At 39.4% G+C, this 13791-nt stretch overlaps 1 protein-coding gene across 2 annotated transcripts in view; it reads right to left on the bottom strand.

The window, feature by feature from the left end:
* CCDC141 (coiled-coil domain containing 141) overlaps positions 1-11523 on the bottom strand; it is a 134622-nt gene extending 123099 nt beyond the window's left edge. For both annotated transcript variants that reach the window (XR_009155936.1, XM_058189531.1), the window contains exons 1-2: positions 11307-11523; positions 9979-10101 (exon numbers count right to left, since the gene is read on the bottom strand). Coding sequence is in view for 1 of the 2 variants with exons in the window: in XM_058189531.1 (XP_058045514.1) it covers positions 9979-10101; positions 11307-11408 (225 nt within the window). In the remaining variant the exon portion in view is untranslated. The remainder of the gene's footprint in view (positions 1-9978; positions 10102-11306) is intronic.
* Positions 11524-13791: the final 2268 nt, after the last annotated feature.

Raw genomic sequence — 13791 nt, 5'->3', positions numbered from 1 at the left:
ATACTGCATGGGGGGAAAATAGGAAATGCTGTGGCAGGGGAGAGAAATAAAAGAAAAATAAACAGCTATCTGCAGGACATTATTGACTTTATCCAAATGTATAGACAATGTGTAAATGGTCCATTTTGTGTGGTGCAGTGAAACCATTATCCATTTTTAACTTAGTGCTGTCTCTCATGTTTCAGATGGATCGCTTCCTTGCCTTTTCTGGATATATCATAGATTCAATCTGTGGGTTTCCTCCACACACATACATGCACTTGTTTTATCACTGAGCCATGAACTTTCTGCATTATATTTACATAACTGGGCAAGGTAGTTCCAATTTTATCCTATTCCAAATCCATTTGCACCTCTATAACTGACTGGTTTGGTTCTGCAACCCAACAAGACAGACACAAACTTCAGAGGATAATTAGAACTGCAGAAAAAATAATTGCTACCAACCTGCCTTCCATTCAGGACCTGTATACTGCACGAATCAAGAAGAGGGCTGTGAAAATCTTTACAGACCCCTCGCATCCTGGACATAAACTGTTTCAACTCCTACCCTCAAAACGACGCTATAGAGCACTGCACACCAAAACAACTAGACACAAGAACAGTTTTTTCCCGAAGGCCATCACTCTGCTAAACAAATAACTCCCTCAACACTGTCAGACTATTTACTAAATCTGCACTATTATTAATCTTCTCATCGTTCCCATCACCCATTTCCTTCCACTTACGACGTATGACTGTAACTTTGTTGCTGGTAATCCTTATGATTTATATTGATATTGATTGTTCCTGATTGCTTATTTGTACCCTATGCCTATCATTAAGTTTTGTATCATTAAGAAATTGTACCCTATAACCATCATTTGTGTTGTAAATGTTGTACCTTGATGAAGGTATCTTTTCTATGTACACTGAGAGCATATGCACCAAAGACAAATTCCTTGTGTGTCCAATCACACTTGGCCAATAAAAATTCTATTCTATTCTATTCTATTCTATTCTATTCTATTCTATTCTATTCTATTCTATTCTATTCTATTCTATTCTATTCTAATGAGGCTCTTTGAACCACTTACTTGAGATGTTTTTCGGCATGAATATAATACAATGGAATAGGAATATATGTTTTTTTAAAAAAATAACAGGTAAATTTAACAGGATTAGATGCAAAGAAACCATTGCTTAGGCAAACAGTTAGTCTGAATAAATGGAAGTTGTAAATGTTACTTTTTGCTTCCCTGAGTCTAATGTAGTATGGTTGTTGTTTTTTCCAGGCTGATACATCTCTTTGAGCTGTAATAAGCAAGACTTATAAAATTGCATGAGTCACAGTATCCAATTATATGAACGTTCAGCAGATTGAGGCAGCCTTTCTTGTACTCTTTTTACTATTCTTTATTTGCTATTCTCCTTTCTGCCAAAATTCCCATTGCAGCAAAGGGCCACTGCTTATCTCTGATTTTGCTTCTCCTTCTCCCCTGCTACCAGTGCTTGTTAATCTGCTCTCTTGAGGGGCAAAGCAATAATAATAGGCAGTAGTGGGGACCAAGGGAAAGAGCTAATAAAAGACAATAGGGACAGAACAAGAATCGCTCCCACTGAGAGCAATTTGTTGAAGCCCTTTCCCTATGGAAGTTGACAGTAAGCAATATAGGGGAGTTCATTAAGGTTTTAGCATAACAAGTGTATGTGTGCGCGCATGCATACTGAGGTGTTACAGACCTGAAGTATTGGTAATCAAGTGAAATATGAACAAAAACAAGAGTTTAGAAAGACTTAAAAAATTAAAAGACTTAGAAATGCCTTTCTAGCCAGATGTTTTTGTGGGGAAAAAAATGTTTGTAACACTTTACAATATTGTTTGATTTTCTAATTGGAATAGTTCTTTATTCCTCACAGGACACAAAGTTCTTCTCACAGGTTCCAGGATTAACAGAGTACCTAATAGAGGTATATAGCACAATCTAATGTATTAAAACACACAATAGTCCTCCTCCTAAAGACTGTAGGAATTTAGCACCCACCCCCCTCCTAGAAGAATGAAATATTCTAGGAAATATTTTAAAAAGCAGAATATTATACCTTCCTGGATGAGAAAAGGAGAAATATGCTCTTGGAAAGCGGCCCCCACCTTTGTTAATAGCCCCAGAAAGACAAAAGACATCTTATCTACAACACAGAAGACCTTCAGCTCCAGGGTGATGGGATTAAGACATGGCCCTCAGGACATGATAGGATTACCCATTTCACCACATGGCACCTGGGAAGGTTACATCTCTTTCCAAGCAGCCTCCATGTTTCCAGTGTCTTTGTCCCCACTTGGAACTGAACCCAGATGGATATTTCTTCCAACAAGACAAACATTTGATAGGTTCTCAATGAGCTTTATTTTCTCCTTGCCAGCTTTTCATCACCAGACTAGGCAAACTCATGATCCAAGAACCCAACAATTCACAGTACCGAGTTACATATATTCTTCATTATTAGAACAAAACATGAATATTTCCTCCCAAACTAGATGCTCTCCTAATTTATTCCTCAAACTAGATGCTCTCCTAATTTATTCCTTTATTTGGGTTGGAGCAAGTAAAATAATAAACAGCTCTCTGAATGAATTTCAAGGAGCATTGACAAACTTATTCACTAATGCCTGTGTTTTCAGAAAGAAAACTAATTCTGCACAGCAAAGTTTATGCATACATTCCAAGGTCTCGTCTCTAGTCCTTTGTGACCTTTACTATGACACAAAACAGGACCTTGGCAACCAGTCAAGAATGTGTAGATACATTCCCTAAATCCTCTAACTCACTTTCAGAGTTTAATCCACTCCCAGAACACAAAAGCATAACAATTTGTTTCACAAAATATTTCACAAAAAGCCAAATCTTAATATTAAAAAGTGTAGATTCTTCATTGAATATTCATGCAGTTCATGCAATTATCCCAACAAAGATATATCTCTTACTAGCTAGAAAAGTCTAGGGTCACAATTTGGACTGAAAATCTGATTTTAACTCATTGCAGTTGTAAGTCGAGTCACTCATGTAACTGGACCCATTTTTTTTTACATTTGTCATAGTGGTCATTAAGTGAAATACCATGGTTCTTAAGCAAATCACATGGTTGTTAAGCAAATCATTCTCCCAAATGGGCATATATATTTTTTTTGCCAGGAACCAAGGACAGACAGGAAAAGAAATGAATTACAAAACAAATCAAACCAGATTTCTCATTCAAAACTCTTAAATAACGTTAAGTTTCCTTAAGAACTCCATAAGTAAAAGGTAGACTGATTCAACAAATCAATGAAAAATCAATGAATTTCAGGGAATAAAACAATTCCTAACATCCGATAGGACATCAGTTCAATAGGCATGCAAAAAATAGCTTTGTACAACGCACTTTCCCTTAATTGAATCACATTTTCAATTATTTGAAATTTTGTTTAGGAACAATTACCAGCAGATCTTATAGTAATGTATAATAGCAAGATTATAATTGCAATGTATGTGTTATAATATTTCATTAGAATTTCATTAGATGCCTGCAGCTGGTGGAGCAATCAAAGTGGGTAAAAAATCTTTCTGGTTTTATAGAAAAATCTAAGTTCAAGAGTACAGCCAGTTTACAAAGTGCATTCCCATTAAGATACGGTCAACCATCACAAGTTCCTAAATTAATCAGATTTCTATATTTCCCGAACTAAGATTCCGATAATTTACCTTCCTAGCATCTCTTAAAAATCTTCCACTGTTTCATTTTCAGCTCTGCTGGAAAGCAAGAAATAAAACTGGACATTAACAAAACACTGATAACACTACACTTCAAATTCTCTGTATTTTCTCCTTGTCCCAGCAATTATTCATCTAATCTCCTTAAACCTAAGTCTGAAAAAGCTGCTAGCTATTATTATCTCATCATCCTTATTTTTTTTTCACCATTTTAGCTTCAGCTCCATTTTTTGTCATCAGCATCATTCCTTACCGTCACGTGGAATTCATAGTCAAAGAAAAAATATTTTGACCCAAGGAGATAAACATTATGGTAGGAAGGACTCCATTACTAGAAAACAAAGTCTATGACTAAAAATGGGAAGTAGACAACCTGAAGAATGGGCCTCTGTCCTTTGAAAATGTTAACCAGCTAAAGTGGTCTGACAAGTGCATTAAATTAAAATGCTTTCAGCCATTCCAGGCCTGGATCTATGGAGGTGAGATGAATAATTGTATATTGAAGAGTGTGAAGCAAGCAAATTAACCAGGTCTAAAACAGCATGCGGTGGCTGAGGGGCTAGGACATTGAGCGTGTCAATCGAAAGGTTGGCAGCTCAGCGGTTCGAATCCCTAGTGCTGCTGTGTAATGGGGTGAGCTCCGGTTACTTGTCCCAGCTTCTGCCAACCTAGCAGTTTTGAAAGCACGTAAAAATGCAAGTAGAAAAAATAGGGACCACCTTTGGTGAGAAGGTAACAGCGTTCCGTGCGCCTTTGGCATTGAGTCATGCCGGCCACATGACCACGGAGACGTCTTCCGATAGCGCTGGCTTTTCGGCTTTGAAACAGAGATGAGCACCGCCCCCTAGAGTCGGCAATGGCTAGCACATATGTGCGAGGGGAACCTTTACCCTTTACCTAAAACAGCACAGTTTCTGCTTGAAGCAGACTTTTTACTTAAGTCTTTTCTAATTTGTCACCCTAAGACATGTTGAGGACTACAGTCCCAAGAACTCTGGGCCAATATGACTCCAGCTTTACTGAATACTTTCTTTGCTGTAGATAAATCTTTTTCTGTCGTTCACTTTTGGCAAGCAGATTGATGTAGACTCCATTCCAGGTATTACGTTTTCAAGGTGCAAATGGATATTTTTAAGATATAGATCATAGGCAGAAAGATTTTAAAAAGTAAGAGACTCTTCCAAATAGCTACATGGCCCCTTTCCAGATTTCAGTTGTAGCATCGAGAGATCCTACATGTTATAACACTCTATAAAAATATTAGAAATAATAAAGATTTATTTCATTTATAAATAAACTTTCAAGTTTTATTGTTGCAGCATTGGAATGTACTTAGAATGTTGGATTAGGACTTGGAAATGGCCACGTTTATTCTCTGCCACAATATCACACCTGATGAGTGTGGGACAGGTGCTTTCTTTCTGCTGAACTCATAGAGTTGTTGTGAGAAAAATTGGAGAAGTGAGCATCACCATCAATTTCTCAAGGAAACATATGTGTTGCTACCAAGTGAAAATAATTATATAAATAACGTAGTTCCCTAGACCCCCATCTGAATATTGTCTCCTGAGTCAATTCTGTCTAATTCTTCTTTGCTTGATTGTTTCCCAGTATGATTTCAATACATAATTTTCTATGAAATGTATTTCTTACTAATGTGGAAGGTATTCATAAGTGGAATACCACAGTGGTGGTATTCCGCCAGTTCTATCCATTTTGGGTGAACCAGTACTGTGGGAGGTTCCGCCCACCCGCCTGGAGGTCATCACGTCCCATTTTTGATGCTTTGTACATGCGCATGTGTAGAGGTGTCACGCGCAAGAGAAGTGAGCATGCAAGCATGCACACTCACATTTATGAACCGGTAGTGAAGGTAAGTGAATATCATTCCTGAGTAGGTTCATTATGAGGAACGCATTGCTTTAGAACAGGGGTCTCCAACCTTGGCAACTTTAAGACTTGTGGACTTCAACTCCCAGAGTTCCTCAGCCAGCAAAGCTGGCTGAGTAACTCTGAGAAGCCTTATATGGCACAGGGCCAAGTTATCTGCAAGAGCACCTCTCCTAAAGATATCTATCTGCACTATCTAGTCAGGGATCTCAACCTTGGCAACTTTTAAGACTTGTGGACTTCAACTCCCAGAGTTCCTCAGCCAGCAAAGCTGGCTGAGGAACTCTGGGAGTTAAAGTCCACAAGTCTTAAAGTTGCCAAGGTTGGCGACCCGTGTTTTAGAACATTGCTGTCAAACTTGCAGCCTGCAGGCCAGATGCGTCACACGCTGGCCACGCCCAGTTTAGCAAAGGGAGAAAAAGTCCTGATACATCATGTGCAGTGGTGGGATTCAATTTTTTTTACTACTGGTTCTGTGGGCATGGCTTGGTGGGCGTGGCAGGGGAAAGATACTGTAAAATCTCCATTCCCTCCCCATTCCAGGGGAAAGATACTGGAAAAATCCCCATTTCCTCCTGATCAGTTAGGTCTAGGGAGGCAGAGAATAGATGAGGGTGGGACCAGTCAGAATTTTTTCTACCGATTCTCTGAACTACTCAAAATTTCTGCTACCGGTTCTCCAAAACTGGTCAGAACCTGCTGAATGCCACCTCTGATCATGTGATGCCACCATGACGCCACAAGTTTGACGCCCCTGCTTTAGAATGTCCATGGGGGAATTTTCTGCTTCTGGAAAGCTTTTTCTTCCTCCCTGTGATGTTCAGAAATGAACAGCTTTCTTAACTACTTCTTTAATAAGTCGTTCACCTCAGCTTACAAGATCCAAGTTCTGTTCAAGATCTTTCAGCACACAAAATCAGCATGTTCTGCTTTTATTATGGAAAGGAAGCTGCTGTCATTATTAGTATTGAATGCATGGCACAAAGTGGAGGCTGTAAGCTGCAAATTGATACCATATGTGCTAAAATTCAGAGTATGCTGTTTAGGCACCTATGTGCAGTATTTAAATAGCTTGCATTAAAATCTCTAATGTTATCCCATTACACACAGGGACCTGGGCATTATGAGCATAATGGTGAATGGCACCTCCAGGAGCCAGAGAATGTCTTTTCTTCATTAATAACTTTTCCCTTGCCATAAGCTCTCTGCCAATGGCAACATGGCCCCAAATGTCTTGTTGTTTGAACTGAAGCAGCAACTAGTTGCTTTGCATCTCTTCCTGAAGCATAGCGTTTTTTCTTTGCATCAAAGACTGACTTCTCCCACCCACCCCCATTCCTCCTGCAGGGACATTTAGGAGTGTGAGTCAAAAACCAAGGTCACTAATGCTTTGGTCATTACCTAGTTGGATCACTGCAACATTTTCTACATAGAGCTGTCCTTGAAAACCACCTGCAAGCTACAATTGTTTCAGAATGTAGTGGCACATGTAGTGATGGTTGCCCTTACGTTTACCCATGCTATGCCTCTGTTGTGCAATTTCACTGGCTCCCAGTTTCCTTCCAGATGCAATTCAAAATGCTAGTTATTACCTTTAAAGCCTTATATGGCACAGGGCCAAGTTATCTGCAAGAGCACCTCTCCCTAAAGATATCTATCTGCACTATCTAGTCCAGGGATCTCCAACCTTGGCAACTTTTAAGACTTGTGGACTTCAACTCCCAGAATTCCCCAGTCAACCATGCTGGCTGCAGAATTCTCGGAGTTGAAGTCCACAAGTCTTAAAGTTGCTAAGGTTGGAGATCCCTGATCTAATCCCTTCCTGCCTTAAACATTGTCATTTTATGGATTAGGGTGTCCACCATTTTGGTTGCAGTCCCTGCCCTATGGAAAACCCTTCCCCCAAGGTTCAGCAGGCCTCTACCCCTCTAGTCTTCCAAAAAGCACTTAAGACCAGTGGTGAGCTGCTGCCGGTTGCAACAACCAGTTCGCCCAGAACCGAAAATGTGAGCGCACATGCCTTCCGCGCATACGTGCGGCATCGAAAACCTAGCAATTATATAGGACATGATAGCGCCAGGGCAGGTGGAGGGTGCCAGCCACTGGTTGAAACTACCGGTTCGTCCAAATAATAAATAAATAAATAATAAATAAATAAATAAATAAGCCAATATTGTGGCTATATCCATGCATTCAAAGCCATGTCCCTTTTAAAAACAACAACACATAAAAGGAGATGGTTTTGATTGTGGTGTTGCGATGTTGACAGCCATCTCCGTCACCCCTGCCCTCTTGTCTGTTGAAAAATTCAAATCTTTATTGTCAGTGCACAACATATGTACAATGAGATTGGTTGAGCAATAACAAAAAATTGAATAGTGACAATGGGATACCTCTTCATCAGTGGTGAAATTCAAATTTTTTTACTACTGGTTCTGTGGGTATGGTTTGGTGGGTATGGTTTGGCTTGGTGGGCGTGGCTTGGTGGGCATGGCAGGGGAAGGATACTGCAAAATCTCCATTCCCACCCCACTCTGGGACCAGCCACATATAGTATTTGCCGGTTCTCCGAACTACTCAAAATTTCCACTACTGGTTCTCCAGGACCTGTCAGAACCGGCTGGGTTTCACCCCTTCTTTTCATGATAACAAAGTCTACTGCCTAAGAGGTCACCTTCCTCTACCAATGTAGAAATGTTTCTGAACTGGATGTGCCAAAAGTCTTAGTTAACATGGTTAATACACATTGTCCTTGACTTACAACAGTTTATTTAGTGGCCATTCAAAGTTATAACGCCACTGAAAAAAGTGACACGGACATTTTTCACACTTATGACTATTGCAACATCCCCATGGAGATGTGATTTACATTTGGATGCTTGACAACTGGTTCATATTTATGATAGTTGCAGTGCCCCAGGATCATGTGATCACTTTTTGTGACATTCTAGCAAGCAAAATATTAGACATCCTATTTATATGTATAGCACCACAGACCAAACAAAGAGTACAGTCACCATGTGCTTTACTGCTTAACTATATAACTGTAACAGGAAACAGGAAATCTATTTAGAACACAAGAGCATAGAGTATATACCATAGATCCAAACTTGTAAACACTGCCATCTACTGGCTAAATACTACTGTAGTTGTTGCATAAAAATACATTACAACAATGAATTCCAACACAAAGTCAATGAGAAAACCAGATTAATTTAGCAATAATGTTACTAATTTAACAACTGCAGTGATTCACTTAACAAATGTGGCATAAAAAGTCATACAATGGAGTAAAACTCAGTTAACAAATTTCTCACTTAGCAACATAAATTTGGTGCTCAGTTGTGGTCCTACATCAAGGACTACCTATAGTTCAGTATGTCATGAATTATAAGTCAGATAGTCCTGATATACAGCTATCTACTTCAATTAGACTAAATGGGCTACCAGATATCAGTTGCAAAAAATTCAGAAGATTTTGTGAACTACTTCCATTTAGTTAATAAACAAATTAATAAATTATTTATCTATCTTCACTATCTAGTCATTATTTATTAATATAGTTTTTCATCTAGGATTTTGCATTCCCCTAATGTTGTTACTGGTAAGTAGGTAGAGGGGACTATAAAATGGAAGATAAACTTATTTTAATTCTATGTGTTCTGGTGTTCATTGAACCATTACACTAACATTTGTACATACTGATGTACGGTGCTGGGAGCTGAAATAAAAATAGCAGGGAATAGGAGTACCATATCATCTTTCTTTCAGGGACTTAAAACTATACTTTGCCAATCTAGGGAATAAAGGCGACTGTTGCATTGTTCTTATTTGTTGTCCTTCCTGATCCTTTTCCATTATATTAGACTTTACAACTTATTGCCTATCACTTGTGTTAGACTATAACTACCATGATCCTCAGCCAGCCAGGTCAACGGAGCTGGTTGGAAATTATAGCCTGACACATCTGGAGGGCACTTAAGATCAATGCTTATAACTGACTCTGCCACCTGGTGGTAGCCATTCACAAAACATAAAAAATTGATGTTGCCATCAGAAGCAAATATTTGTCAATGGTTGTCTGTGGATGCTGATCATATGTAGTTGTCAACTCCTATCTGTGAAGCAAGGGTTTAGGAGAAGTTTGATACAGACAAAGTATGAAGACCTGCTGGGAAAAGATAATTTACTGCTTGATTTTTTTTTAAGGCTTATTTTAATAATGTGGAAGAACTCCTCATATCTTACATGACTGATTGTGACAATGCACACAATTCTGCTGAATGGTCAATTTCAACTTTCAAATCACAATGAAAACCATAAATTACAGCTTTTCGGGTTGTATTGTTTCTCTTACCTTAAGCTTAGTCAGGAGAAGTTCATGATCATATAATAATTTTTTCGTCTCTTCTTCATTGCTGCCAATTTCTAATAAATTTGGTATTGATTCAACTAGCTGCAGCTGTACCCATTCGCCACACTAAAACAGAAATATAAGCAAATATTGTTCTAAGCAGATACAGTATACCATATTTTTTGTACAGTAATTGGTTCAGACAGTAATAAGCTAAAATCAACTTAAAGGATATAAAGCTCACAGGTCCAACTTTTTGGCTTGACTGGGCACATTCAGTGAAGAAGAATTCTCTTGGGTGGTATATAAAATTATATAATATAGTTAGTGTATATTATATATAAATAATGTTAAAAGTTTACCATATTGTATGGCCATATTATTAGCTTTCCAGGGCAGCGTGCAATTTGTGAGTTGTGGGTTAGAACACCTGACATAAAGGATTATGAGCTGGATCTAAATGAAGTCATGCTTAGCGTAGAAGTATTTAAATAAATAGAATGAAGGCTACTAAATTACATGTTTATTTTAATAGGTCTAATGCTGAACTTCACTATTTTGGATCAGGCTGGACTTTCCTTTGCAAGCCAGAACAACATTTTACTTTTATTTATAAGTATTTATTTATATTAATTGTGACACATTAATTGTGTCACCACAATCAAAACCAAGTTCTATGTGGTTCACATAGAAATACAACAGCACATAAACTTTAGCATACATAAGTTTCAACAGAGGCGATGTGCAATGAATGCATATATTAAAATGAGATTGTGAAATAATTCTCATTAAGGTTTTAAATAAGCCTTTTTACTTCATAAAATGCAAATTGATACTTGCACCATATGAGCACTAATGATTTCCCTATACATTAACATCATAATGATTCCTTTAGTTAATCAGCTTAGGTTAATGCACTTTTATAAACCGAATATAATCCTTAACAATATGGGAAACAAAGTTAAAAATTATCAGTGAATGCAATCACAATCAGAAGAAAAACTAAATGCCAACAAAGACGTCCCTGCACACTTTGCTGTGCTGTTTATTTAATTTTAGTCAATATATCTTTAAAGAAAGCAAATTATTTATCTGGGATGATGCTTGATTGATTTTTAAATTCGCTCATCAGAAAGCAAATTATTTTTCTTGAATGATGCTTGATTGATTTTTTTAAACTCTTTCACTCATCAGAAACTTGCAGTACATTATCCCGCTCCTTGGGGTTTTTCTTTCGACGGCTCAGCATTTAACTTTTACACGTGAACATTTGAGCAGAGTACAGAATACCAACCTAGCCCAGAGGTAGAATTAGGCTCTGTTCCGCTTACCTTCAGAAGAGCGATGACAATTCTGCAATCCCCAGCCTCAACCAGAACTGAACTAACAGTGGTTGTGGAAAGTGGCTCCTCGGGACTATTGTTGCTGGTCATGGTGTTGCCGTAGAACTGGGCTTCCTGTGAAAAGGCTTCCCTCTGGCAGCTGGGGAAAGCTGCTGGTCATTGCAAAAGGCAGCAAATGGGGTTATTTGGCTCCCTTCCGTCAAAGAGCTCAGCTAACACTGATTGCTCTGCCAAAAGGAAAGAACAGGAGGTTAAAAATAGACACCCCCCATTGAATTTATCTTTCAAGGCAGGGAGGGAGCGGGAGAGAGAGGGATGTGACACTCCTCTATTTTTGTAGTTTTTAACTGCGATCCATTTTTGCCCCCTATAAACATGGACTGTAGGTCTCAAAACATAAGGCTTTCTCTGTTTGCTAATAGGAAAAGGCTACATACAGGGAGTGGGGGGAAGAGAAAGAAAATGAATGTTTTCCTCAAGTTGCTGTTTATCTGTGAAACGCTGTTTACATGATGCTTTGAACTGAGCTATCAGAAAACCGCTCTAGACAAGATCCGTACTTGCTTCCATAGTAAGACTTCATTTTCAAACTTTGCCTCATGATCCCACATTATAGATATTCTACCGTTCGCAAAAAGAACAAGAATAGCGTAGACGCATCACAATCCAAGACTCTTCAAGCAGAGGTGGGCTTCAGCAGGTTCTGACCAGTTCTGGAAAACTGGTAGCGGAAATCGTGAGTAGTTCGGCAAACCGATAGTAAAAATTCTGCCTTCCAGGTCCCAGCTGATTGGGAGGAAATGGGGATTTTGCAATAAGCTTCCCCTGGATTGGGGGGGGAATGGAGATTTTACAGTATCCTTCTCCTGTCACGCCCATCAAGCCGTGTCAAGCCCCTAAGCTATGCCCACAGAACCGTTAGTAAAAAAATTTGAAACCCACCACTGTCTTCAAGGCAAGGAATTACCATTTGGTGATATGCTGAACAACTTGCCACCAGAAGTTGTGAATGCTGCAACACTGGAAGTTTTTAAGCAGAGACTGGACAACCATTTGTCTGAAATGATATAGGGTTTCCTGCCTGAGTAGGAGGTTGGACTAGAAGACGTCCAAGGTCCCTTCTATTCTATTGCATGATATCCACAATGAAAGAATCAATCACATACATGTTTATTGTTATTTTCAGTGGTGTTTTATCTGGGACTCAGCTAAAAGTTGGAGTAGATATCAGTTCCACTATGCTCTGGAGTAATCCACTAGTGCTTAATTTTAGGGTGTTTTTATATCCCTAATTACTTTGAGACATATGAGGAGGAGGAGAAGTCCTTATATTATTATTATTATTTACATAAAATGACAGTATACACAGCAAACGAGATAACTATGCTGGATTTCGTATCACAGATCACTAGTCGAACACTTCCCAAGCGTTTAGGACTGCGTGATGTATCGGCGAATTATGCGAGCAGATCCCAGTAAGGTGGCCTTCTGCAGCTGACCAATGGTGATCTTGTCAGTGCCAATCGTTTTTAAGTGCTTGTCTAGGTCTTTAGGCACAGCTTCCAGTGTGCCGAGTACCACTGGAACCACCTGCACTGGTTTATGCCAGAGTCTCTGCAATTCAATTCTAAAATAATAATAATAATTATTTATTTATTTATTTATTTATTTATTTATTTATTTATTTATTTATTTATTTATTCAATTTATATACCGCCCTTCTCCCAAAGGACTCAGGGCAGTTTACAGCCAAGTAAAAACAAATTCCACAAAAATTAAAAACATATTAAAAAACTAATTCAATTAGGCCGAGAGTAGACTAAAACTGTAATAAAACCCATATGAAAACTACGATTAAGCCAGCCCTGCGCGATAAAACAAAAAGGGTTTTAGCTCGCGTCGAAAGGTCCGGAGATCAGGGAGTTGACGTATCCCCGGAGGAAGCTCATTCCAGAGGGCAGGAGCCCCCACAGAGAAGGCCCTCCCCCTGGGGGCCGCCAGTCAACATTGTTTGACTGATGGCACCCTGAGGAGACCCTCCCTACGGGAGCGCACGGGTCGATGGGAGGCTATTGGTAGCAGAGGCGGTCCCATAAATAACCCGGTCCTATGCCATGGAGCGCTTTAAAGGTGGTGACCAACACCTTGAATTGCACCCGGAAGACCACCGGAAGCCAGTGCAGCTTGGGCAGGAGAGGTGTCACATGGGAGCCTCGGGATACTCCCTCTATTACCTGCGCAGCCGCATTCTGGACCAGTTGGAGCCTCCGGGTGCTCTTCAAGGGGAGCCCCATGTAGAGAGTGTTACAGTAGTCCAGGCGGGAAGTGACGAGGGTGTGAGTGACCGTGCATAGGGAAACCCAGTCTAGGAAGGGACGCAACTGGCGTATCAGGCGAACCTGATAAAAAGCTCCCCTGGCGACGGCCATCATATGCTCTTCTAAGGGCAGCCATACATCCAGGAGGACGCCTA

Source organism: Ahaetulla prasina, chromosome 1, assembly GCF_028640845.1.
Source record: "Ahaetulla prasina isolate Xishuangbanna chromosome 1, ASM2864084v1, whole genome shotgun sequence".
In the NCBI taxonomy this organism is placed as follows: Eukaryota; Metazoa; Chordata; class Lepidosauria; order Squamata; family Colubridae; genus Ahaetulla; species Ahaetulla prasina.
Note: the sequence above shows the minus strand (reverse complement) of the source record. Positions and strands in the feature narration are given on the sequence as shown.